This window comes from Orcinus orca, chromosome 3 (genome assembly GCF_937001465.1).
Source record: "Orcinus orca chromosome 3, mOrcOrc1.1, whole genome shotgun sequence".
NCBI classification, from domain to species: Eukaryota; Metazoa; Chordata; class Mammalia; order Artiodactyla; family Delphinidae; genus Orcinus; species Orcinus orca.
Window position 1 is genome coordinate 10056693 of NC_064561.1, and position 27521 is coordinate 10084213.

The window sequence follows — 27521 nt, forward strand, 5'->3', positions numbered from 1 at the left end:
TATATGTATACGTATAGCTGATTCACTTTGTTATAAAGCGGAAACTAACACACCATTGTAAAGCAATTATACTCCAATAAAGATGTTAAAAAAAAAAACAAACTACACTTTAATCACCCATAGGTCCAACAGACTTAAAAATGGAAAAAGAAAATATCATTACCTGATTAAAGGAAAAATCACTACCTTGTAACCTTATGAATTATTATTAAAAGATGACTTCCAGAATTACCTCACCTAAATATTCATTTCTGAGGGTAACTTGTACAAATCCAACATCAAGAAAGGCACGTTCATAAAGATCCTTAGTAAACACATATATTCATAAATTTTTATAACAAGTCTTTTATATTGAAAATTTTCTGAAACATTATTCTTGGATTACTTTCCAACAAGTTACCTCATGTTACTGACATTTATATTTGTTTCTCATGGGAGTTTTCACATATAAGTATGTGGGCCCACTGAAGTCTTTCCTAGGCTCTTTAAAAACTATATTTTTTATCTAGTGAACCCTTTCATGCTTTTGCAAAGTAGAGAGATCAGAAAAGGTTTTCCCATATTCTTCATATTTACATGGTTTCTCTGTAGTATGCATGCATCTCTGAATGCCTAAGACAGAAATGTAGGCTTTCCCACATTCCTACGTTCATAAGGCTTCTCTCCAGGGTGAGTTCTTTCATGCACTTGAACATTAGTGGAAGCGAAGTTTTCCCACATATTTTACAGTCATAGGGTTTTTCTAGTATGAGTTCTTTCATGTTTTTGAAGAGAACTGGAAAAACGAAATGCTTTAGAACATATTTTACACACACACGGTTTCTCGCCAGTGTGAGTCCTTTCATGTGTTTGAAGAAAACTGGGAATAATAAATGCTTTCCCACATTCTACACATTTATATGGTTTCTCTCCAGTGTGCAGGCTCATGTGTCTTTGAATGCCTGAGAGAGATATGTAGGCTTTCCCACATTCCTTACATTTATAGGGTCTCTCTCCAGTGTGAATTCTTTCATGCACTTGAACATAGGTGGAACTGAAGGTTTTCCCACATATTTTACATTCATAGGGTTTTTCTCCAGTATGGGTTTTCTCATGTTTTCGAAGATATCTGGGAATACTAAATGCTTTAGAACATGTTTTACACATATATGGTTTCTCTCCAGTGTGAGTCCTTTTGTGTATGTGAAGAGAACTGGGATTATTGAATGCTTTCCCACATTCTTCACATTTATATTTCTCGCCAGTGTGCAGTCTCATGTGCCTTCGAATGCCTGAGGGACAAACGAAGGCTTTCCCACATTCCTGACATTGATAGGGTTTCTGTCCAGTGTGAGCTCTTTCATGCACTTGAACATAAGTGGAAGCAAAGGATTTCCCACATACTTTACATTCATAGGGTTTTTCTCCAGTATGGGTTCTTTCATGTTCTCGAAGGTATCTGGGAATACTAAATGCTTTACAACATGTTTTACACACATATGGTTTCTCTCCACTGTGACTCCTTTCATGTATTTGAAGAGAACTGGGGTTAATCAATGCTTCCTCACATGCCTTACATTCACAGGGTTTTTCTCCAGTGTGATCTCTTCCATGTTTTTGGAAACCTTTTTGAGAACGTAAACCTTTACCCCATTGCTTACATTCATAGGCCTTCTCTCCAGAGTGAATTCTTTCATGTGTTTGGAAACCTTGATGATTACTGAAACTTTTTCCACATTGCTGGAATTCATACAGTTTCTCTCCTGTGTGAGTTCTTTTGTGCCTCTGTAAGGAACTGTAGTATTTGTAAACTTTCCCACATTCCTTACATTTATATGTATTATACAGTCTCTGATCATATTTTTTAAAATCTTGAGGTTTGTGTTCAATGTGACATTTCATGTGCCTATTAAGAGATGAATGATGCATGAAGACTTGTCCACATACACTGCATTCACATGGTTTTAATCCAGGAGTTTTCTTGTTCTGATCAAGAGGTGGAATAAGGCTGAAATTTCCTCCACATGGATTACGGTCTTTACGCTCAGAGAATCTCACTACCGTATGATTTCTGAAAATGTGAGAAGCACATTATTAATGATTTATTAATCATTTTATATGTATTGCATTTATTACAATTGATAGGAATAGTGTGGTTTTCTAATTTGTGTGAATTGTTAGGAATTGAATATACTGAATGCTCCGCAACGGACTGCACCCTTTCTATTGACAAGTAATATTCAAATACAGGGTTTATTAATATTGCTTGCAAGTGAATTATTTTGCAAATACTGGACATTTATATAACATTTAAGAAAATATTTTTGAAAGAAACTTTCTAAGAATAATTAAATTAGAAGAAAGGGCTATTTGTTTCGTTTGCACATTTTTAAAATTTCATAATATACCAGGATTCTCACGTGAGTCAAAGCTTTCTATTGTCAGTGTGACTTACCTTGGTTTTCCCCCCTGGTTTTTGTACTGCTCTTCAATGTCATCATCATCCCATTTTGTTCCTAAAATGCAGACCCAGTAAAATGATTCCAAAGATTGGAAATTAAAGAAATATTATTTGACTCTATGTACATTGTTAGCTGTGACCATGCCTGGTTTATATACCAACATCCTCCCTTCTCACATTACACAACTTAGAACATCAATGAGCAAGAAGCATTTGATCTCTACCTGAGTAACTGATGGAAAGTCCCCATCCTTACCTACTGAGGCCAGATTCCTAAAGGTTTCCTGCATCACATCTCTGTAGAGTTTCTTCTGTGTAGGATTCAGTAGAGCCCACTCCTCCAGGGTGAAGTTCACAGCCACATCCTCACAGGTCACTGAGTCCTAAAACATCCCAAGTATGTGTACAGTAGGATGAGTGACAGCACTGGACACCTATATTCCATTTATGGGAAGGTTATGTATGATTCTGTCCTTTACAAACATTTACTCACCCTCTGTCCATACCTTCTTCCTCATTAATTTATCAGTACCATAAAGACATGAAAATTATTTATACATTTTTACTGTGATCACATTACATTTTATTTCTCTCTAATGGCAGGGCTCAGAGAATACTGGGAAATGACAGAAATGCTATACAAATGAAACCAATATTATCATTTTAAGACCATCAATTCCTTATGAGAAAAATTATTTCATTTCCTTCCTTATTACCCACCAATTCCAGCACTCCAAGAGACAAGGGGTCAAATCTGTGTGAGGTTTCAATGCATAAACCACTGTGAATAACTGCAAGCTTTTTCTTCTCTTCCCATTACCATGCATGAGAGTCCAGGAGGCCTCTGGCATGTAACATTTAAAAAGGTCCAGCTAGTTACAGATCCTACAGTCCTCTAGAACATTAAAAGTGACAAGATACAACTGGCTGAATGAAAATATTCTTGGGGAGAAGCACTGCTTTTGCCCTGTGTCATATGTATTACAGATTCAGTACCTCCTTTGTCTCTCTGTCCAATTTAATGGACTAGAAAGTTATTTGGAACAGAATTCGGACATGACAAAGAAGGCATGACAACTTAAACCACAAAATCCCTACACTCCTGCACCTCAGGGCAGCTTCCTGCCAATTCTGGGAACACACAGGCATACACACTGAGATAATAATGTCAGAAGAGCCCATGTGACACACCATGACAGTCGATCCTCATCCCTGCTGACATTAAAAAACAATTTAAGGAGAGGAGAACAAGATGGAGGAGTGGAGGGACATGGAACTCACCTCCTCCCGCCAGTACATCTACATGTGGAACAAATTTTTTAGAATTCCTATTTAAAGCCTGCAGAAGATCTCATATAACCAAAGCTGCAAGAAAGATCCCCACATAACTGGGTAGGATGAAGGGAGAAGAGAGAAGAGAAACTGAGATGAGACCTGTGCCCCTGGGAGGGAGCTGTAAAAAAGGAAAGGTCCCCTAAGCCAGGGAACCTTCTTCACCAGCTGGGAGGTCCACCAGGATTGATAGGGAGCTTCAAAGGCTGAAAAGGAGAGTGTGGCAGCTGGCCTGTAGCCTGGCAGGGTAGAGAGAGATCCGAACTGAAGGTCCTGGTAACGTGCCCACACTTCTCAGCCCAAGACATGTGCCTGCTGGTGTGTGCAATGACTGGGTGCAGAAACGTGGCTTCAACGGACAGACCCAGGGAGAGGACTCAGTTTGCCTGCACAGAGACAGCCCACAGGGCCTGGACTGTGGCCTGGGTCGCAACTGAGGGCATGAGCAGGACGGAGAGTAGGTCTGCCATAGGAGCCCCATTGTCAACACAGGCAGGAGGGGAACAGGTCTGCCACAGCAGCCTCATTGTCAGCATGCTCATAGAAGGGATCTAGCTGCAGTGGGTTCTTTGAACTTTGTGGGCCTGCACAAGCAGAGGCAGGGCTGAAATCTGAGCCAATTGCAGGCAGTCCTACTGCGGGTGCTGGGATGCAGCTCCAGCGGGTTCTTGTTCCAACAGATTTTGGGACCGGGACTGCTTGTGCTTGCCTGAGAGCCACCTGAGCCAACTATCTGCTGGGTCAAGGGGACATGACTCTGTGGGTTTAAACACTGGTGGCCCTGTGGGCACACATACACGCCTAAGGAATCTCTAACCTGATTACCAGAGCCCCCAAGGGAAGGTGGCCATCAAGGGCAGTGCCAGTAGCAGTGATCTTTGTGGGTACGCACACCAGCTGGCAAGTAGCATCACAGAATCACACACCCCACAGACATCTCCTGGGGATGAAGATGAAGCAGCTCCTCTCCCAGTGGGAGGCCTCCAGTGTCACCTACCTCACACCACAGCTTAGAACCGGATCTAGGAGCTTCTATTCCAACAACTAGAGAGCAGACCCTGCCCCCAACAGACCTGTGACAACCACAGAGCAAAGAGGAGGCCCCGCCAAACATCCAGTGCAGTCTCTGGTCACCACAAGGCCAAACACACCAACAAGGGCCAGCAGAACCTGATGAGACACATGGCAAGCATACATACTAAAAACAGCCCTTGCACCATGAATATTGGACTCAAGCAGTCTACACAGTGACACTCCCACAAAACATCAGCACTGCAAGACCACAGTAGATAACTGTTTCTCCTAAACTGACAGAGTCAGAGAAATATAAGAAAAATGAAATAGCAAAGGAACTACTCCCAATTAAAAGAACAAGAGAAATCCCCTTAAAGAACAAACAATGAAACAGACCTCTCCAGTCTACCAAACCCCAAGTTCAAAAAGGAGGTAATAAAAATGCTGAAGGTATTAAGAAAGGCTACCAATAAAAATGTGGATCACTGCAACAAGGAACTAGAAACTATAAAGATGAGCCAATCAACATTAGACAACTCCATTGCCAATATGAATACTGAGTTAAACATAATAAATAGCAAACTTAATAATGCAGAACAATGAACAAGTGACCTGGAAGAAAGAATAATGGAAATCACCCAATCAGAACAGCAGACAGAAAAACAAATGAAAAATATGAAAGTAACACATCAGATGTATGGAACAATATAAAGCATGCCAATTTACGCATAATAGAATCCAAGAAGGAGAAGAAAGAGAAAAGGGGATTGAAAAAGTATTGAATAAATTATGGCTGAAAACATCCCAAACCTAAAGAAGGAAACAGAGATCCAGGTACAGGAAGCACAGAGGGTCCCAAACAAGATGAACCCAAACAGACCTGCTCTAAGATATATCATAATTAAAATGGGAAGAAGTAAAGATAAAGAGAGGATTCTAAAGGCAACAAGAGAAAACCAAAGAGTCAATCACAAGGGAATCCACATAAGGCTATCAGCTGATTTCTCTACAGAAGCTTTGCGGGGCAGGAGTGGCAAGATACACTGAAAGTCCTGAAAGGGAAAAACCTGCAACCTAGGATACTCCACCCAGCAAGATTATCATTTAAACTAGAAGGAGAGATATAGAATTTCTCAGAAAAGCAAAAACTAAAAGAATACAGCAGTACTAAGCCTATCTTACAAGAAATATAGAAAGGTCCCCTCTAAATGGAAAAGCAAGAATCTATATGAATGGGAAAATCAAAATAGTAAAGGTAAATATATAAGAGGACTGAAGATCACTTAAATAAACCAGTACATAGATTAAAAAAGAATCAAAAGAATACTGTGAAAGCAATTATAACTATAAGGAACAGCAAAAGGGAAATAAACATGAAGATGTAAAATAAGACATCAAAATCACAAAACGTGTGGGAAGGGAGTAAGAATGTAGATCTTTTACAATGTGTTTGAGCTTATATGACTACCAGTCTAAAGCAAGTACATAAAGGTTAACAAACTTGAAAATCAGGCTAACCACAAACCAAAAACATACAATAGATTCACAAAACCCAAAATGAAAGAAACTCAAGCATAATACAAAGAAAACCATCAAACTACAAAGGGAAAAACAAAAAGAAGAAAGGAACAAATAAGAAATATAAAATCAACTGGAAAACAAGGTTTTAAATGTCAATAAATACATACTTACCAATAACTACTTTATGTGTCAATGGAATAAATGCTCCGATCAAAAGACAGAGTGGTAAACTGGACAATAAAACAAGAACTTTCAATGTGCTGCCTACAAGAGACCCGATTTACAGCAAAAGAAACATAAACATTAAAAGTAAGGGAATGGAAAAAGATATTTCATACAAATGGAAATTACAAGAAAGTAGGGGTAGCAATACTCATATCAGACAAAATAGACTTTAAAACAAAGGCAATAAAGAAAGACAAAGAAGGACACTAGATAATGATAAAAGGATCAATACAAGAAGAGGATATTGCACTCATTAACATACATGCACCCAATGTAGGAGCATCTAAATACATAAAACAAATATGAGCAGACATAAAAGGAGAAATTGATGGGAATACAGTAATAGTAGGAGAGTTTAACACCCCAGTGGCATCAATGGACAGATCTTCCAGACAGAAAATCAGTAAGGCAACAGAGATTCTGAATGACACAATAGTTAGATTTAATAGCTATATATAGGACACTACATCCAAAGAAACCAGAATACACATTCTTTTCAAGCGCACATGGAACATTCTTCAGGATAAACCACATAGTAGAAAAAAAAACAAGGCTCAACAAATTTAAGAGGACAGAAATTATTTCAAGCATCTTTTCTGACCACAACAGCATGAAACAAAAAATGAAGCACAGAAAGAAAAACGAGAAAAAAATGATTACATGGAGACTAAAAACAACATGTCCCTAAAAAAACCAATGGGTCAACAATGAAATCCAAGAGGAAATTAAAGAATACCTCAAGAAAAATGAAAATGAAAACACAGCCATACATAATCTATGAGATGCAGCAAAAGCAGTTCTGTGAGGGAATTTCATAGTGATACAGGGCTTCTTTAAATAAAAACAACAAATCCCAAATAAATAACCTAACCTACCATTACAAAGATTAGAAAAAGAACAAACAAAACCTAAAGTCACAGAAAGAGGAAAATAATAAAAATCAGAGAGGAAGTAAATAGAGATTTAAAAAAAAATAGAAAAGATCAATAAAACAGAGACTTGGTTTTTTGAAAAGATAAAAAAAAGAAAAAAATCAACAAACCTCTAGCCAAGCTCACCAAAAAGAAAAGAGAGAGGACCCAAAGAAACAAAATGAGAAATGAAAGGGGAAAAACAACAACCAATACCACAGCAATACAAAAAAATCATAAGAGAATACTATAAACAAGTATATGCCCACAAAATGGACAACCTAGAAGAAATGTACAAGTTCTAGAAATATACAGCCTACCCAAATTGAGTCAAGAAGAAAGAGATAATTTGAACAGACCAAGCACTAGGAGTTAAATGGAAACTGTGCGAATCCCCTGGTGGTCCAGTGGTTAGGGCTCAACACTTTCACTGCTGTGGCCTGGGTTCAACCTCTGGTCGGGGAACTAAGATCCCACGAGCCATGTGGTGCGGCCAAAAATAAATAAATTAATTTAAGTTTAAAAAATTGAAGCTGCAATATAAAAACAAAAACAAAAAACTCCCTGCAAACAGAAGTCCAGGACCAGAGAGCTTCCCTGGGGAATTCTACCAAACATACAAAGAAGAACTTATACTGATCCTTATCAAACTATTCCAAAAGACTGAAGAGGCGGGTACACTCCCAAAGTCATTCTATGAAGCAACCATCACCCTGATGCCAAAACCAAAGACACTACATAAACAAGAAAATTACTGGCCAATACCTTTGATGAATACAGATGCAAAAATTCTCAACAAAATGTGATCAAATCAAATCCAACTATACACAAAAAGGACCATACAACATGATCAAGTTGGATTCATCCCAGGCTCACAAGGATGGTTCAACACACACAAATCAATCAATGTGATACATGACATCAACAAAAGAAAAGACAAAAACCACATGATCATCTCAACAGGTGAAGACAAAGTATCTGATAAAATTTAACACACATTCATGATAAAAACTCTCACCAAAGTGGCTATAGAAAGGACATATCTCAACATAATAAAAGCCATTTTTGGCAAACCCACAGCCAACATAACACTCAATGGTGAAAAGCTGAAAGCATTCCCAGTAAATTCTGGAATGAGACAAGGATGCCCACTTCCACTACTTCTACAACAGAGTATTGGAAGTCCTAGCCACAGGAATCACAGAAGAAAAAGAAATGAAATCCAAATCAGAAGGGAAAAGGTAAAATTGTCATTATATGAAGATGACATGATACTCTATATAAAAACCCTAAAGACTCCACACAAAAACTACTAGAACTGACAAATGAATTCAGCAAGGCAGCAGAATATGAGATAAACATACAGAAATCTGTTGCATTTCTTTACACCAAAAAAGAAATATAAAAAAGAGAAAGTAAAAAGACAATCCCATTTAAAATCACATCAGGGACTTCCCTGGTGGTGCAGTGGTTAAGAATCTGTCTGCCAACGCAGGGCACACATGTTCAAACTCTGGTCCAGGAAGATCCCACATGCTGCAGAGCAACTAAGCCTGTGTACCACAGCTACTGAGCCTGCACTCTAGAGCCTGCAAGCCACAACTACTGAGCCCACATGCCACAACTACTGAAGCCCATGTGCATAGAGCCTGGGCTCCACAACAAGAGAAGCCACCGCAATGAGAAGCCCACGCATTGCAACGAAGAGTAGCCCTCACTCGCCACAACTAGAGAAAGCCTGCGCAGCAATGAAGACCCAATGCAGCCAAAAATCAATCAATAATAAATAAATAAATTTACTAAAAATAAATTACATCAGGACTTCCTTGGTGGTGCTGTGGTTAAGAATCCACCTGCCAATGCAGGGGACACGGGTTCGATCCCTGGCCTGGGAAGACCTCACATGCCACAGAGCAACTAAGTCCGTGCACCAGAACTACTAAATCTGCACTCTAGAGCCTACAAGCCACAACTACTGAAGCCCGCTTGCCACAAATACTGAAGCCCGCTTGCCTAGAGCCTGTGCTCCACAACAAGAGAAGCCACAGCAATGAGAAGTCCATGCACTGCAACGAAGAGTAGCCCCTGCTCACCGCAACTAGAGAAAGCCCGTGCACAGCAACAAAGACCTAATGCAGCCAAAAATTAATTAATTAAAAAAATAAATAAAATAAAATCACATCAAAAAATGAAATACCTAGCAATATGCCTAACCAAGGAGGTGAAAGACTTGTATGCTGAGAACTATAAAATATTGATAAAGGAAACCAAAGATGATTCAAGGAGATGGAAAGATATTCTATGTTCTAGGATTGAAAGAATTATATTGTTAAAATGGCCACACTACCCAAAGCAATCTACAGATTTAATGCAATCCCCATCAAATTACTCATGACATTTTTCAAAGAACTAGAACAAATAATCCTAAAATTTATATGGAACCGTAAAAGACCCAGAATTGTCAAAGCAATTCTGAGGAAAAAGAACAAAGTTGGAGGAATAACCCTCCCAGCCTTCGGACAATACTACAAAGCTACAGTAATTAAAACAGTGTGGTACTAAACAAAAACAGACATAGAGATCAATGCAACAGAATAGAGAGCCCAGAAATAAACCCACACACCTATGATCAATTAATCTTTGACAAAGGAGGCAAGAATAAACAATGGAGAAAAGATATTCTCCTCAGCAAGTGGTGTTGGGAAAACAGGACAGCCGCATGTAAATCAATGAAGTTAGAACATTCCCACATACTATACACAAAAATAAACTCAAAATGGCTTAAAGACTTAAATATAACACCTAATACCGTAAAACCCCTAGAAGAAAATATAGGCAAAACATTCTTTTGCATAAATTGTAGCAGTGTTTTCTCAGGTCAACCTACCGAGGCAATAGAAATAAAAGCAAAAATAAACAAATGGGACCTAATCAAACTTATGAGCTTTTGCACAGCAAAGGAAACCATACACAAAACAAGATGACAACCTATGGACTGGGAGAAAATATTTGCAAAGGATGTGAGTGACAAGGGCTTAATTTCTAAAATATACAAACAGGGCTTCCCTGGTGGCGCAATGGTTAAGAATCTGCCTGACAATGCAGGGGACACAGGTTCAAGCCCTGGTCCAGGAAGATCCCACATGCCATGGAGCAATTAAGTCTGTGGGCCACAACTACTGAGCCTGCGCTCTAGAGCCGGCAAGCCACAATTACTGAGCCCGTGTGCCACAACTACTGAAGCCCGTGCACGTAGAGCCCGTGCTCTGCAACAAAGAGAAGCCACCGCAATAAGCCCGCACTCTGCAATGAAGAGTAGCCCCCGCTCACCGCAACTAGAAAAAAGCCCACGCACAGCAACAAAGACCCAACGCAGCCATAAATTAATTAATTAATTAATTATTTTTTAAAAAGGGACCTAAATAGACATTCCTCCAAAGAAGACATACAGATGACCAATAGGCACATGAAAAGATGCTCAACATCACAAATTATTAGTGAAATGCAAATCAAAACTACATTGAGGTAACACCTCACACCAGTCAGAATGGGCATCATCAGTCTACAAATAATAAATGCTGGAAAAGATGTAGAGAAAAGGGAACCCTCCTACACTGTTTGTAGGAATGTAAATTGGTACACTATGCAGGTTCCTTAAAAAACTAAAAAGAGTTACCATATGATCCAGCAATCCCACTCCTGGGCTTTTATCAAGAAAAGAGGAAAGCTCTAATTTGAAAAGATACATGCATCCCAATGTTCACAGCGGCACAATTTACAATAGCCAAGACATGGAAACAACCTATGTGTCCATCAACAAATGAACGGATTCCAAAGATGTGGTTTATATATGCAATGTATTATTACTCGGCCATAAAAAAGAAGGAAATAATGCCATTTGCAGCAACATGGATGGACCTAGGGATTATTAGACTAAGTAAATCAGACATTGATAGACAAATATATGATATCTCCTATATGTGGAATCTAAAAAAGAGTACAAATGAACTTATTTACAAAACAGACAGGCTCACAGACATAGAAAACAAACTTATGGTTACCAAAAGGGAAGGGGGGAAAAGGGATAAATGGGGAGTATGGGATTAACACATGCAGTTTACTACATATTAAATAGATAAACAACAAGGATTTGCGTATAGTATAAGGAATTTATAAATTGAAAAAAAAAATTTAAGAGCTGCAGATTGTAAGGGAGCTCACTGAAGTCCATGATGTTTTCATGGTGGATATTCCCATGATTATAAAATAAATAAATCTGTTCACAGTGTTTTCCTCCCAAAGAACATAAAATCACCATCCTCTAATCAGAAGGAAGTCCTCTGTGACCAGCCACTGTAGAGGTGTCCTTCCTTCCTCTGCCATTGTCAAGCTCCTCTAGGAAGAAAAGGAACATGCAGTTTAACCCCTAAGCATAAGAATCCCTTAGCTGAAGACAGCACACACTGCCAGTAGGCTATAAAAGGGTATATTCCTCCATAATTGAGGTCTCTGGCGAGTGTAAGGCAGGCCTCTCAAGCAGGCGTGAAATAGCTTGAGAGAGCAAGGAAACGTGTGTGGACTTTTTTATTTTGGTTTTGTGGTGGGATACAGTGAGACTTTATACACAAGGGCAGAGCATGTGTGGATTCAATCTTTTCCTAAGCCAAAGGTAGGAGCAAAGCCTTTCTCACTGCCTTGGATACATGTGGGTCACAAGGGGAAGACAGAGGGATGAGGCTCTAAAGCTGTCCACAGCCAACTGTCAAAAAATTGGAGTCAGGGCTTCCTTGGTGGCACAGTGGTTGAGAATCTGCCTGCTAATGCAGGGGACACGGGTTCGAGCCCTGGTCTGGAAGGATCCCACATGCCGCGGAGCAACTAGGGCCGTGAGCCACAACTACTGAGCCTGCGCGTCTGGAGCCTGTGCTCCAGAGGAGAGGAGAGGCCGCGACAGTGAGAGGCCCGTGCACCGCGATGAAGAGTGGTCCCCACTTGCCACAATTAGAGAAAGCCCTCGCACAGAAACGAAGGCCCAACACAGACAAAAATAAATTAATTAATTAATAAACTCCTACCCCCAACATCTTCTTTAAAAAAAAATTGGAGTCAGAAGCTTCTACTTCCGGCTCTAGCATTTAATAACTTAGAAGCTATCATTCCCAACCTCGCAAGAAAAAAGCAAAATAACTTGAAATAAACTTCTCTTCTTAGTTTCTTCACAGCATTTAGGTCACAGGGCAACCCACGATCTTTAAAATTGGCAAAGAGAAAATAAATACAACATTATAAATATTCCCCAAATATTCTGTTCTTACCATGGCCTGTCAAAAAATTCTATTTCAGCAGAGTTTAATGGAAACACAAAAAAGACAGAACAATATCTATGAACCCTAACATAAACTGTCTTAAATAGAAGATTTATAACCATCATGGGATTACGAAAGGAAAAGAACAGAAGAAATTAGTGTAGTAACAATCATTGAGATTTTCCTAAAGTTAATGATACACGACACACTGTAGATCCAGGAAGCTCAGAGGACACTAAACACATAAACAATAAAAATGCACAACCAAGTAGCCCGTATTCAAACTACACAAAAACCAAAGACAACGTGAATATATATGGAAAGAAGCCAGAGGGGAAAACACCTTAGTTATACAGAAACAAAGATTAGAATTAAATCAGACTTCTTTTCAGAAACCATGCAAGAAACAAGAGTGGAGTGAAATATTTAACGTTTTGAAACAAAAAACAACTCTCCTAGAATTTTGTGTCAAGCAAAATTATCTTCCAAGAATAAAGGAGGAATAAAGACTTTCTCAGAAAAAAATTGAGACTTTGTCTTAATAGACCTACTTTGAAAGAAACATTCAGAAACTCATCAGAAAGAATGTAAATGATGAAGATGCAGGATTAGAAAAACAATATATGAAGGTAAAATATCTACTGTAATTCTTATAATTAATATGGCAGATAACCACTTTGTTTCAAATATGAACAAGAATGTATTTGGCAATTATAAACTTATGGATAAGTGAAATAAATGAGAGCCATGTGACAAGGGACCAGAGATGGGGGAAATGGGAATAACTTCATATGAGGTACCTGCATGCCCAATGAAGTGGTATCGTGGCACTTGACAAATGTGGCTTAGTTGTAAATGTATACTGAAAACTCAAGGGCAAGCACTAAAAAAGTGAAAAAATATGTGTAATTGATATACTAACAGAGGATTAAGAAAAACAATCAGGTAAAATGCTCAGTTAAAGCCAGAGACAGCAGAAAAAGTGGGAAGACAAAAAGAAACAAAGTACAAGGGTAACAAATAAAAACAATAAAAGGTGTGGTAGGTATTAATCCAACTGTATTAGCCACCACTTTAATCAAGGTCCCAATACAACTGAAAGACAAATACAGTAATGACAGATTTTTAAAATCACACTTAATCGTATGTTGTCCACAAGAAATCCACTTTAAACCTAAAGACACAGACAGACGAATGTTAAAAGGATGAAGAAAAATGTCCTATGACAAAGCCAGAGAGGGGCAAGGCTGACAGATCAACCAGGAAATCTTCCAAAGAGGACCACCACTGGCAGGATTTCGGATAGGATGTCTGTGCCCAGAAAAGATCCTGAGGGAGAGGCATGAGGATTCAAACAGTAGTTCCACGTAGTTATTCATGGCTGTCCTCTCATGTCAAATATCCACAACGAATATAAATCTATAAAAAGGAGTCATCCATGACTCTGTGGGGAAAAAAATTAAAACAAAAAAAAATTGGGTCTGCTTGAAATGCACCACGAAAGACAAATAGTTGATAATGATGCTGTGAATCGAAGAGGAGAAGCTGGAGTTTTAGAATTCGGGAAGGAATCTGGAAATTGAGGCATTTATTGCCACTCTAGGAAGAGCTAGGCTAGAGGGACAGGGTCGTGGATTTGAGACCCTGCTCCCCAACCATTTGGAAAACTCAGGAGAAAACGGGTCCCGCCCTGGGGAGAAAGGAGGGACCACACAGCTCCTCATATACAGGTACCCCGGGGACCGAGTCAGTATTGTTCCCTGATGATCCTCCTCGTGGTCACTGCACACCCTGGGGAAGACGCGGGCTGCGGGCGCGGAGCTGCCCAGAGAGGCTAGGAGGCGGGGCCGAAGTCGTGGCGCGCAGTGACGGGACAGGACGCCCGGGGTCCCGACTGCAGGCCCCGCCCCCACGCTGCGAGCCGGAGGGAATGAGGTCCCAGTGGCTGTCCAAGTGGACACGGGTTCGCAGACTCCGGAGTTGAACGCAGGGAGGCCCGGGTACCGCCTCGGCCTGTTCCCGCCGGTTCCTACCAATTTCTCCGCTCCGTCTCCACACGCCGGGGAGGCACACTCACCATATCCAGCTTTTCCGGGTCTCCCCGAGTCCCTCCTACGCCTCCCACGACCACTGCAGAAACGACTGGGACCATTAAGGGCGGGGAACGCCAGATATCGTCCCTGGGACATCGGAGTCCGTGGCGACTTTCTTGCGGGTGCTGTGCGTCGCCCCGCCCACCTCCACCAGCGGCCCCCCTGATTGGACAGTTCGAAAGTCCCGCCACTTCGTGCCTGAGTGACTGCAGAGCAGGAGGGCTGGGCTCCGCCCAAACATCTTCTCCTCTAGGTGGTAACCTCACCAGCCAGCTCCATTTGCATTTAAACAGAAAGTTTTCCTGGCCTGAGGCTGCCTATGGTGTTTTCACCCAGCTTTTTGTGAAAGTGTGGGCTCAGATGTGCGCCGGGAATTCCCGATTCAGTCTCAGGTTGGAGAAATACAGAGCAAGAGGATGGCCCAGGCCAGGTCTGCTCGTAACAAATGGGCCATCTGTCCTCTGCAGGTCAAGAGCTTGGCGTAAGGCTGCGGCGAACCACTCATGGAACTATGACCCTTATTTAGAATGTCAACCATAAGGACCACCAATTATAAAGAGGCAAAATGGCAGTCTATTGAGGGATCTTAGAATTGCAATTCAAGGGGTCACAGATTCTGGAGAGACCCAGAATGGCGTCCGACCCGAGGAAAATGGGTAAAAGTTTTTCTAGGAAAAAGGTGGTTGTTCATTCAGGCTTAAAAACTTCTTTACCAAGAATTTGGATTGGAGGGTAAAATTCGTCTATACATACCATTGGGTTACGGAACACATCTCATCCGTTTCTAGGGAAAGGTATGTTTTCTTTAGTCCAGAATAAGTCCAGTTATCATCATCATTATTTGGCAACTCAGCAATTATTCAGCCATTTTATTTAGAGAGCTCAGCAAAATTCCAACGCGGGAAGAAAGATGGGGGTCCTTTGGTCACATCTCACTCGTTCCTGACACAGTTCTTTTCATAAGAAACACACTTAAGTGTGACCTCACCGTCTGTAACAGAGGCTGGTCCATTTTAATCTTTGATCTTCGCGAGCACTGAGATTTCCCTCATCCCTTTTCCGCCCCCACTCTTTTGGTACTTAAGGTAAAGAATCCCAGAACACTTGGCCCTGGTGAGAAATTTGAAGCCCGCAGTCCTAGGTGGGTGCAAGGACTCTGCTCAGTCTAACCATAGGGTGTGAGATGTGTTCATTAAGTTCTCATGTCTGCATTTACACTGAAAGGAAATTTATTTTACATCAGTTTTTGCTGCAAACCCTAGTGAACTTTGAAATGTAAACGACTATGACATCCCTAAGGCAATTGATTCCTATTATTTCTGTTACAAGAAAAACAATAAATCATCCTGTAAACTTGGGATTCATCTGGAAACTCTTCCCCCACAGCTTTCTTGAGGTATCATTGACTAACAAAATTGTCTATCCTTCTGTTACTACCACATCTTGATTACCTTTGTTTAGTACAAAGTTTTGAAATCAAGAAATGTTAATCCTACAATTTTTTTTTTCTTTTTCAAGAATGGTGTGGCTATTCTGGTTTCTTACAATTCCCTATAAATTTATGAAAGAGATTGCCAATCAAATTACTGTTCAGATTATGATTATTGAATCTTAGATCATTTTGCAGAGAAGGGCCATTTCAACAATGTTAAGTCTTCTGATCCATGAAACTGGGATGTTTTCCCATTTGTTTATACATTAATTAATTTCTTTCAAACATGTTTGTAGTTTTCAGAGTATTTGTTTTATACTTCCTTTGTTATATTTATTCTGTTTTATTGCCTTTGATTCTATTGTAAATACATTTCTTTTCTGAATTTCATTATCAGAATGTTCATTGCAACTGTATAAAAATGCAGTTGTTTTTATTTTGATCTTGTATCATACAACCTTGTTAAATTCAATTACTAGTTCCTATAGTTTTTTTAGCAGACCCTAGAGTTTATTATATATAAGATACCTGACTGGAAGTAGAGACAGTTTTACATCTTCCTAACCAATATGCACGCATTTTAATCCTTTTCTTGCCTAATGAGTTCTTGGCTAAAATCTCCAATAAACTGTCAAACAGAAGTGACAAGAGTAGACATCTTTTGTTAGTTATGGCTGGGGGTAAGCATTCACTGTTTCACCATTAAATATAATATTAGCTGTGGGTTTTCCATAGATGCTCAATATGAGGTTAGGACATTTCCTTCTATTTTATTTTATTTTTTTATTTTTGGCCGCTTTGGGTCTTCATTGCTGTGCGAGGGCTTTCTCCAGTTGCCGTGAGCAGGGGCTACTCTTCGTTGCGGTGCACAGGCTTCTCATTGCCGTGGCTTCTCTTGTTGTGGAGCACGGGCTCTAGGCACCCGGGCTTCAGTAGTTATGGTATGTGGGCTCAGTAGTTGTGGCTCGCAGGCTCTAGAGCACAGGCTCAGTAGTTGTGGTGCACGGGCTTAGCTGCTCTGCAGCATGTGGGATCTTCCCGGACCAGGGCTCGAACATGTGTCCCCTGCGTTGGCAGGCAGATTCTTAACCACTGTGCCACCAGGGAAGCCCTCCTATTTTTGGTGAGTGTTTTAATCATGAAGGGGTATTATTTCTTTTGTCAATTATTTCTTTGAATCTATTTAGAAGACCTTGCATCTATTGACCTCACTCATTACATTAATGATTTTGAGATGTTAATCCAAACTTTCATCCCAGGAACAAATCCCACTTGGTCATGATGTATAATTCTTTTTATCTGTGGCTGTATTGAGTTTGCTAGTATTTGTTGGGTGTTTTTCCATCCGTATTCACAAAAGAAACAGGTGTGTCTTTTTTTTTTTTTTTTTTTGGTACTTCACGTGTTGGCTTTGGTATTAGAGTAGTTCTGGCCTCACAAAATGAGTGTGAAGTATTGTCTTCATTCTATTATTTACAAGACTTTGTGAAAATCAGTAATAAACCTGTCACCCAGGGGAGAAACCCGACGGTCCCTAAACCACCATGCCTAAATTGTCTCTATAAACAAGTACACCTGTCTTAGGCAAGGAGGCAAGGAAGCCAACCGCCCCACCCTCCCATTCTAATAAAAACCTCCCTCCTGGCAAACTTGCAGAAAACCAGAACTAACTGTATCTACTAGTTGTGTTTACATGACAGCAAAAAGAGGGCTTAACCATAAGAATCCAGGATAATCTGACTGAACTTCAAAAGTGGGACAAAGGTCACTCTACAGCCGATTACCATCTCATCGTAATAATAAAATCTCCACCCCTCACCCCCCTGCCATATTGGTTCTACATGCTTCTGACCCAGACCCAGAAGGGCCACCACACAGCAGCAGAAAAGAGAACTGAATTGCATTCCAGGAAACCTCCATCCATTTCCATGAGTCAGGATGACAAAAGACACTCGTCCCCTGTAACCTCCTTCACCATTTTCTATAAAAAGCTTATCCCTGCTTGCAATCAGAGAGAAGGTGTCTTTAGAGCATTAGCTCCCCTTCTCTTTCTCTGGCCATTGAAGAAAAGCCTGTCTTCCTTGCACCAAACTCAGTTTCCTTATTGGCAGCTCAAACCTGAGCAGGAAAGAACTCCCTGACCCAGCCAGGGGGTCTTTGGTTCAGCTAGGGGCCAGGAGGGGAGTCTCCAGTCTAATTCAGTAACAAATCTTCTTTAAAATTTTTGGAGAACTTTGTGTAGAAGCCATCTACGCAAAGGTAGAGTCTAGGTTTATTTTACGCGTGGATTTTGTTTACTAACTCAACCACTTCTCTTTTTACAGTTCTATTCTGATTTTCTGGGTTTTTTTTCTTTTTCCGTTGTTTTTTTTCTTTTTACTAATATGTATTTTTTAAACTTATTATTGAAATATAGCTGATTTACACTGTTGTGTTAGTTTCTGCTGTACAGCAAAGTGATTCAGTTATACATATACATTCTTTTTTATATTCTTTTCCTTTATGATTTATCACACGATATTGAATCTAGTTCCCTGTGCTATACAGTAGGACCTTATTGTTTATCCATTCTATATATAATAGTTTGCATCTGCTAATTCTCTACTAATATGTTTTGTTTTCTAGTCTATTTTGCCTGGTATTTATATAATCTTTCCAGTTTTCATGTTGGTGTACCTATCATACGCTTTTACTTTCAATCTGTTGGTATCTTTGCATCTAACGTGTGCTTCCTCTCAGGTAGAAGGTAGTTGGGTCCCTGGGCTGAGCAGCTGGGAGTGTGTCAAGCAGAGTAGATTGGAGCTTTGTTTTCCTTAGACACACCAAGGACAAAGTTAATGGCAGGAGCTGAGCTCTGCTGGAGTAACGAGATAAGAGGACCGCATCTATCAATCCTGAGGTCAAGGAAACCTCCCTATCTGCACATGGGCAGGAAGGCTCCTTGGAGGTCAAAAAGGGAGGGGGCACCACCCCACAAAAAGTGTGGACATACTCCTGAAGTCCTCTGTGTTGGAATCCATTTGGGCAAAAAGTTGCGCACGCATATTGGGGAGAGCTCTAGGACAGGTCAAGTGTGGAAAACAAATGAGATAACTGGCCAAACGTAAACAAAGATCCAGAAGAACTGCCCTGTATAAATGATGTAACCACCTCTTTACTGTGCTCCTCATTAGGGAGGACCCCACACCCCTTCTCTCCAGGTGTGTATTTCTGCCTTGCTTCTGTCTTAAACAAACTGTTTCTCCATGTGCTCTCCCACATGATATGCTGTGTCTCTGATAATAAACTCTGTACCTGTTTTTACAGTTTTTGCCTCTTTGAGAAATCCATTTTTCAAATGGGGCAAGAGCCAGGGAAACTTTGCTTCTAGCCTGGTGGTCTAGCAGCTAGGATTCCTGGTTTTTCATCCAGGCTACCCAGGTTCAATTCCTGGGCAGGGAACTAAAACCTAGCTTCAAGACCACTTGCTGTTGTCTCTCTGAGATCACCTCTACACAGAACATAAATGTAGATCATCGTTTGTTTGTTTAATCTGGGGTGACAATCTCTTCCTCCTGTTTGGATCATGTAATCCATTCACATTTAGTATTTTTGACATAGTTGCAATTATACCTGCCATTTTACTTTTTGTTTTCTACAATTCTCATGTTGTTTTTAGTTCTTAGTCCTCCTTTACAAGTTTCTTTTGCATTAAGTGAATATTTTCAAGTGTAACACTTTCATTTTCAAATGACTTCTCCATTATATATTTAAAAACATTTCAGAGGTTGCCGTTTTAACATAGATGTATTAAATTACTAAAATGAGACTCAGATTTATACTAGCTTAATTCCAGTGATACATGGAAACGTTACTCATATAAAGCTCTATCCCCTTTTGCCCTTTTTGTGTTGTTATTGTTATGCAGATTACTTCAACTTATGAAATAACCCCCAAAATATTTTCTTACACTTATCTACCATCTGTAGTCATCTCCTTAGCCCAGTACAGCTTTACTCCCACCTTTGTGCTCTTTAATGGCAAATGCACTCACTACACAGATATTCTCTCTATGTTGCGCATTAGACTGTTACTGTTACAGTTACTAGACTGTGTGTTACTACACACAGTCTAGTAACACATTACATACCTAGGATTTATACAGTTCCTTTGACATCAGTTGAAAGAAGAAAAGAGAAAATATGTATTGATTCTGCCTTTTCTAATTACAGAATTACCTGTATGAGTGTTTTTGTTTCTTTATGTTGATATGAATTACCTTCTGGAGTCCCTTGCTTACAGCCTGAAGAACTCCTCCAGTAATTCCTGTGGGGCAATTGACAGTCAATATATTCTTTGAGCTTTTGTTGATCTGAAAAATGAAGGGCAGCCTTCATTTTTTTCAGAAGGCAGTTTTTGGTGAATATAGGATTGTTGGTTGACAGGTTTTTTTCCTAGTGCGCTTTGAATATTTCCCTCTGCCTCTGGCCTCCCTGTTTTTTGCTGAGACATCACCTGGTTTTACTGGGGTCTCCTTGTAAGAGTTGGCTCATTTTTCAATTGCTCTTTATTCCCACCATCTGGTTCCTACCTTCCTATTTCTTTGCATGTCTCATATTTTGTTGTAAACTAGACATTTTAGGTAATATATTGCAGCAACTCTGGGTTCTGGATCCGTTCCTTCTGGGGATTATTATGGTTATGTGCCTATTTATTTGTTCAGTGACTGCCTGGATTATTTTAATGAAGCCCATTCCCACTGTACTGAGAAGTCAGAGCTGGTGTATTGAATTAAGAATATGCAGATTATGACCTGCTGAATAACGGGCACATCCTGTTCTTGACCTTAAAAATGGAAGTTATTTTACCAGTAAAAATGAGTTTATGCAGAAACAGCAAAGGATTGCAACTCTGGACAAGCAAGCTATAACAAAAGCCATAGTCAAGACCAACAAACAAAGGAGAGGAATGTTGTTTTATTGAGATAAAGGAGGAAGTTGGGAGGAGCTTTTATTTTTTGGCTGTGCCGCACAGCATGCAGGATCCCAGTTCCCTGACCAGGGATCAAACCTGCACCCCCTGCATTGGAAGCACAGAGTCTTAACCACTGGACCACCAGGGAAGTCGGGAGAAGTTGCTTTGATGGAAAGTCCACTGGAGAAAAGTGAGAGTTCAGGGTGATGACAGTTTCTCATTGGCTGAGCTGCTGGGCAACTCAATTTTTTGTAGGAAATGCAATGTACATTCTTCTCTTTGTGACCTATAAAGGATGATTCTTTCCTGATGAAGATTCTACTGTTGAGGTGTGTAAATGACAATTCCTCCTACAACTGATGTGGAGAGGTACTGGGCTACAGGTCCCCATCATAGGCTCCCAACTCCATTTTAGTGAGGTTCTCTTTTATAAATTCTCATAACCATCCACATGGGGTGGGCAGCTATCTCCCTCAGCAAATGAGTTCCCACTTTGGGTAAGTGAAACCCATGGGGTTGTTTTGATTGAAGGTGCAGTTTCAATAAACCCAGAGAAAGCAAGTACAGCCAGGAGATCTATTACTTACACATCCCAGAAGTTGGGGGCTGAGGGGGGCGGTTACAATGACCCTGGGAAAAGGGCAGTCCTCAGTCCCAGGTCAGGAGCAAGCAGGAGAGAGAGTAGGCACCTACCAATTATAAGACGGATGGCGCTGTCAAGTAAAAAAACAGTGCACAACCTAAAAGTTGACAAATATGTTTTTTAATTAATTAATTAATTATATTTTTGGCTGCGTTGGGTCTTCGTTGCTGCGCACAGGCTTTCTCTAGTTGTGGCGAGTGGGGGTTACTCTTCGTTGCAGTACGTGGGCTTCTCATTGTGGTGGTTTCTCTTGTTGTGGAGCATGGGCTCTAGGCGCATGGGCTTCAGTAGTTGTGGCTTGCGGGCTCTAGAGCGCAGGCTCGGTAGTTGTGGCGAACGGGCTTAGTTGCTCCGTGGCATGTGGGATCTTCCCAGACCAGTGCTTGAACCTATGTCCCCTGCATTGGCAGGCGGATTCTTAATCACTGCGCAACCAGGGAAGCCCGAGAAATACGTTTTATTTGGCAGAACTTCTGAGGACTCAAGCCCTGGAGACAGCCTCTCAGATAACTCTGAGGGACTGCTCTGAAGAGGTTAGGGAGGAGACAGAATACATAGGAATTTTTACAATAAAAACCAGGTAGTTGGAACATGAAAATCAGGTAGTCTGGTTAATTAAAGAAAACCAGATATCTCAGGTTAACGAATTTAGCACTTTTCCATGTACAGGAAGATGCAATAATCTGGGGTCACTGAAATCGTTCCTTTGATATGCACCTTAACTTACTATCCTTGATGGTCCTTACTATCTAGGACCAGTATCCTGCTCTTCTCCATCCTGAATCCCCTCAGGGAGCACCCTTGGGGGTGGCAGCAGCACTTGCTGGCTAGATGGCCCCAACATCCTTTGTTTACTGATATGGCAGATAACAGTCTTCATCCACAGTGCAAAGGTCACTAACTTTTCACAAGCATAACTCTAAGTGGTTTTATTGTTTGTTTTTGTTGTCGTTTGCCTGTTTTTGGCCACGCCTGGCAGCACGTGGGATCTTACTTTCACAACCAGGAATGGAACCTGCGCCCCCTGCATTGGAAGCGCGGAGTCTCAGCCACTGGACCGCCAGGGAAGTCCCCCTAAGTGGTTATTTTAATAAATGTCCTGAGAAAACCTTAGCAGGAACTAAGAGTGGAATCCTAAACTCAAGTCTTTATCTAAATGTCCAGATTCTGGGTGTGAGCAGGGTTATCATACTGTAAAATGCCTAGGCAGTGACTAGGAAAGACAAAAGCAGTTTTTTGAAAAGTGGTTTTTCTCACCACACCCCAGACATAGTGAAACTTCTAACACAGGTCCTCAGATTGGGCGCAGCTTTGGGTAAACCCGCTGTATCCTGGGATGACAGGACCATTGGTGAGGCTCTCTCACTCTTGCACAGACCTCACCCAGTGGTGAAATTAAATCAATCTGTGGCTGATGGCTTGACTGTTTTCACCGACACGGAGCAGAGAGGGGGAGGAGAGCAGGAAAGGGCATAATTTACTCTCCAATTTATTCAATGCAATTATGGTTCCTTTGTAGAAATATCTCCCAAAATCAGTACGTGATATTTGTTTAACCCTTGGAATCCTCCTCTCAGCACTCTAAGCTCCCAACTCTACCCAGAAAACTAGGCAGTGTACAGGTAGGCTACTTTCATTAAATACAGAATCTACTCCTAACTGATTTTCACCTCATTTTCCACTTTTTTGCTAGGGTCCTTTGACTTCCACTTTTCATAATCTTTTGCCAGGCACTTTAATTCTTTGGAAAGGTAGTCAGAGCTCGCTTCCCACCCACGCACCTACACCCCACCACCCTGTACTCAGGAAAAAACCTCTGTGCCAATCCTGGAGCTGTTTGGGGGTAATAGGAAGCCTCTCTGAATGACAAGACCATCCTAAGAGCTGAGTGCTCAATGGAGGGGAGACAGCAGCCAGTGGTCCTCTTGATTGTATCTTCAGGCACCTCAGGAATGACTTATGATACAGCCACCTCACCTGCTGGGAAAAGGGCAATCAACACCCTGTACTGTCAGTGCACACAAAGGCATCACCTCTGTTCCATGTGTAGGGAATAAAAGAATCGTGTCCCAAGTTTGTAAGAAGAGTCATCCAGCAGTATTAACCCCCAGCAACAGGCAGTAGGGGCCGGTTTGAATAGTTGAAGTCTGTTCTTTCTAGGAAAACAGTCCTCTTGAGTGGGAGCTGCGGTAACATTGTGCCATGTTTTCTAGGTCACAGTAGTCTAAAGTGGAATCTTCAGCAACCTAAGCTGAGAGGAGCTAGAGAGGGAGTGAAATAAAATGCGTATTTTATGGCAAGTCAAGAAAAGTTTAAACAAATTCTTCTCTGCCCTTTGGCTTCCTCTCTCCTCCCACTGTGCCTTGTGTATCTGCATTATGCATCAGCTAGACCTCCCCCATCAGCAGGAATGTCTGCTCAACCATAAAGAGTAACATTTTTCTAGCATCAACAAGACAACTCCTTAAAAGATAACATTTCTTCTTGATCTTGTAAGAGGTCACATGACCCACCATGATCCTGCTTAGATCTGGATTATGTAAACTGTCAATAATATGTCATTTGATGTACAGCCCTCTACCTCAAAAACCTTATATAACTGTGCCTTGATTTCTTTTTTTTTTTTTTTTCCGAAGTGTAAGCTTTACTACTCCAGCACAGCTTGGACTTCACCAACGCCTACCTTCGTGGGGCATGTAGTGCGACTCATGATTGCAGACACAAAATCATTTGAAGCCTGTGCTACAGCTCTGGGCTACTTTCAAAGACATTCAGTTACACGAACCGTGACTTGCTTCTAAAAATGTGAGTCCCATTTTCATTTTCCTTCCTCTCTGCCTTGCTCCCTACTTCCCGCCTTCTTGGGACTTCTCACTGTCTGGGTAACAAAGCTTGGGCCTAGCCAAACCTGGGGTAGTGAGACCCCTCTGTCACAAGCAGTGCCCGGGCCTGAGGCTGAGCCTGTGGCCTCTGGAGCCCAACCTGGCTTGGGGCAGCACCAAGGGGTGGCCTGTTAGGCTAGTTCCCAGCTCCCTGGGGAAGCCTGCGGACACTGGCCTTATGGGAGGCGCTACTGCACTCTCTGGGGCCTCTCAGAACTCCCACTTCTAGTTAGTGGACCGAACCACGGGACAGCCACACCTCACTTTTCCTTTTCCCAATTACAAGCAGTTGGGAGGGCCCCTGGCCTCATCAGCTCTGTCATCAGAGTGGCTGCTTTTCCCCAGGGCTTCAGCAAAGTCCGAAAAGAAGGCCTAAGGGCTGCTGCTGTAGGCCTGGGCTGCGGAAGCCCCGCCCAGCTCTCAGGGGAGCTGGCACCCCGCTAGTCCCACTGGACCACTCACCTCTCCTCCTTGGCCTGTGTAGCCAGCAGCCTTCAGACCTGCCCTCCTCCCCGCCACCGGCCCCTCCAACGACATCGGCTTTCCTCTCCCGCGAATGCTGGCCTCAAGGCAGGCTGTTGAGAAGTCCTGCCCTACTGACAGCCAGCAGCAGTCAGCCCGGAGGGCTCTGAGCCCTGCCTGTGCCCACACCCCAAGAGCAGCAGGGCCACCACCTGCCCTCCTCCGTGAGGACGGAGCCCCCACTCCCCTGCCCAGAGACTGCAGAGGGTTCGCGAGCTGTGAGAACTTCCAACCATGAGAATTTTGACCTCCGGGTTTAGGGATCTGACCAGATGGACAGTTCAGCTCTGAAACTCATCACTCTCTTCGGGGCCCTGCCTGTTCTGTTGTTCCAGGCCCAAGTCTGGGAGGGAGCTGGACGACAGCAGCTGCAGGCTGTCTAGGACCCCATCCTCGTGCAAGGCCAGCTTCTGCAGCATCTTCTGTTGTGCTGGCGTGATGACGCTCTGCGGGGGCTGTGACGACATCGAGCCGCCCAGGAGTGATCCTTCCATAGCTGTGGGCTGGAGCCCCGGGCCGCTCCCCCAGCTCGACTCTCGGGTGGTACCCCCTTGAGTGCAGCCAGCCTGCCTGAGGGGTGCTGGTGCACAAACGGCGGCCCCTGGGCCAGAGCTGCCTGGCTGGGCTGGGCCCAGGGGGCAGCTTGGGGTCAGCAATGCAGGGCAGCAGATAGGCCGGACATGCTCTTGTCTCTATCCACGGGCTGGCTGGCACCTTTCTGCGGCCTCTCTGGAGCCTGGGCCAGGCCTCCCGAGGGCGCTGCCAGGGGCTGCCATGGGCGGGCACCGCTCAGGGCACTGCTGGTGGTGGACACGTAGGAGTTCTCTTGCGGGAAAAGGGTTGGCGGCTGGCGGCCTCTGGCTCCAGAGACGGTCCTGCCACTGCTGCCTGCAGCTTCTCCAGCCTCTGGTACACCTGGTTCGTGGGAGGGGGGATGGGGGCGGTCTCCTCTTGGCCCGGTGGTGCAGGCAGCAGCAAGCCAGATGGCCCAGGGCCAGGCCCAGCTCTGGTGGGCATGGCCCGGGCCTGCGTTCCAGGTGTTTCTTGTAGATTTGGGTGGAGATCAGGGCCGCTCAGGCATCTGCAGCCGGACCTGCTTGGAGTGTGGTCTGGGTGCTTTTCAGGGCCACCCCAGCCTCCTCGGCTTCCTCTTCAACCAGGTCTTTCAGATACTTGGTCTGGGCACCGTGCATCCTCACAGCCCTCCGGCCTGTGCCATGACTTCTAACGAGCGAAACAGTTCTCAGAGCTTTCTGAGATGCTCTTCCCAGGTTACAATCCTCAAATTTGGCTCAAATAAAATTTTCCAATTCTTTCTTAGATTGACGGATTAATTTTTCATTCACAGGGAGTGCTCTTGGTTCAAATAACACAGACTCATATTTCATACAAATCTTTATGAGTTTTTCTCTTCTTCAAGTTTTATTGAGATATAATTGCATACATCACTGAAGGTGTACCACATAATAATTTGACCCACATACATCAATGCAATGCAAACTTATCACACTAAATTTAATGAGCATCCATCATCTCCTATAGATACAAAAATAAGAAATAGAAAATAAAGTTTTTCCTTGTGGTGAGAACTCTTAGAATTTATTCTCTCAGCTACTTTCATATGCCACATACAGCAGTGCAAATTATATTTGCCATGTTGTACATTACATCCTTAGTACTTATTTATCTTTGAACTGGAAGTTTTGACCTTTTGACTGCATTTATTGAATTCCCCTCCCCCACCTCTGGTAACCACAAATCTGCTCTCTATTCCTATGAGTTTGTTTGCTTTTGAAATATAATTGACCTACAACACTATGTTAGTTCCTCTTACACAACACTGTGATTCAATATTTCTATACATTTCAAAATGATCACTGTGATAAATCTAGTTACAATATGCCACCTTACAAAGATACTACATGGTTATTGACTCTTCCTAGATTTACTTGAACAAATGTTCTTCATCTGCTGTTTGCCTTTAAGACTATTTCTGGCAGCTTGAAATATTTGTTATTAAAATAATTTTCACGAGTTTTATTGAGGAATGAGTCTGAAGACCTCCTCACACTGTAAGGACATCCTAATACATTTAGTATGAAGCCCATTCCAGTCAATAGAGAATGAAAGTGATAGCTCTAAAATCACTTGTCATTTTATATGTGATCAAAATTGAGAAATTTTGTTTTTTATGATTTCCAAAACGATACTGAACACTTCACAAAATTTACTGTTTAGGAGATTACA

At 41.9% G+C, this 27521-nt stretch overlaps 1 protein-coding gene and 1 pseudogene across 1 annotated transcript; both read right to left on the minus strand.

Moving 5' to 3' along the window:
• LOC117199251 (zinc finger protein 791-like) lies at positions 1-25289 on the minus strand. Its single transcript, XM_049707346.1, is given in 9 exon segments — positions 1-645; positions 648-710; positions 713-744; positions 746-2050; positions 2435-2495; positions 2697-2823; positions 14827-15004; positions 20492-20625; positions 25215-25289. Coding segments are annotated over 9 exon segments (2115 nt in total). The 3' UTR covers positions 1-505.
• Positions 24527-26930, minus strand: LOC125963825 (interleukin-1 receptor-associated kinase 1-like; annotated as a pseudogene).
• Between the last annotated feature and the right edge of the window lie 591 nt (positions 26931-27521).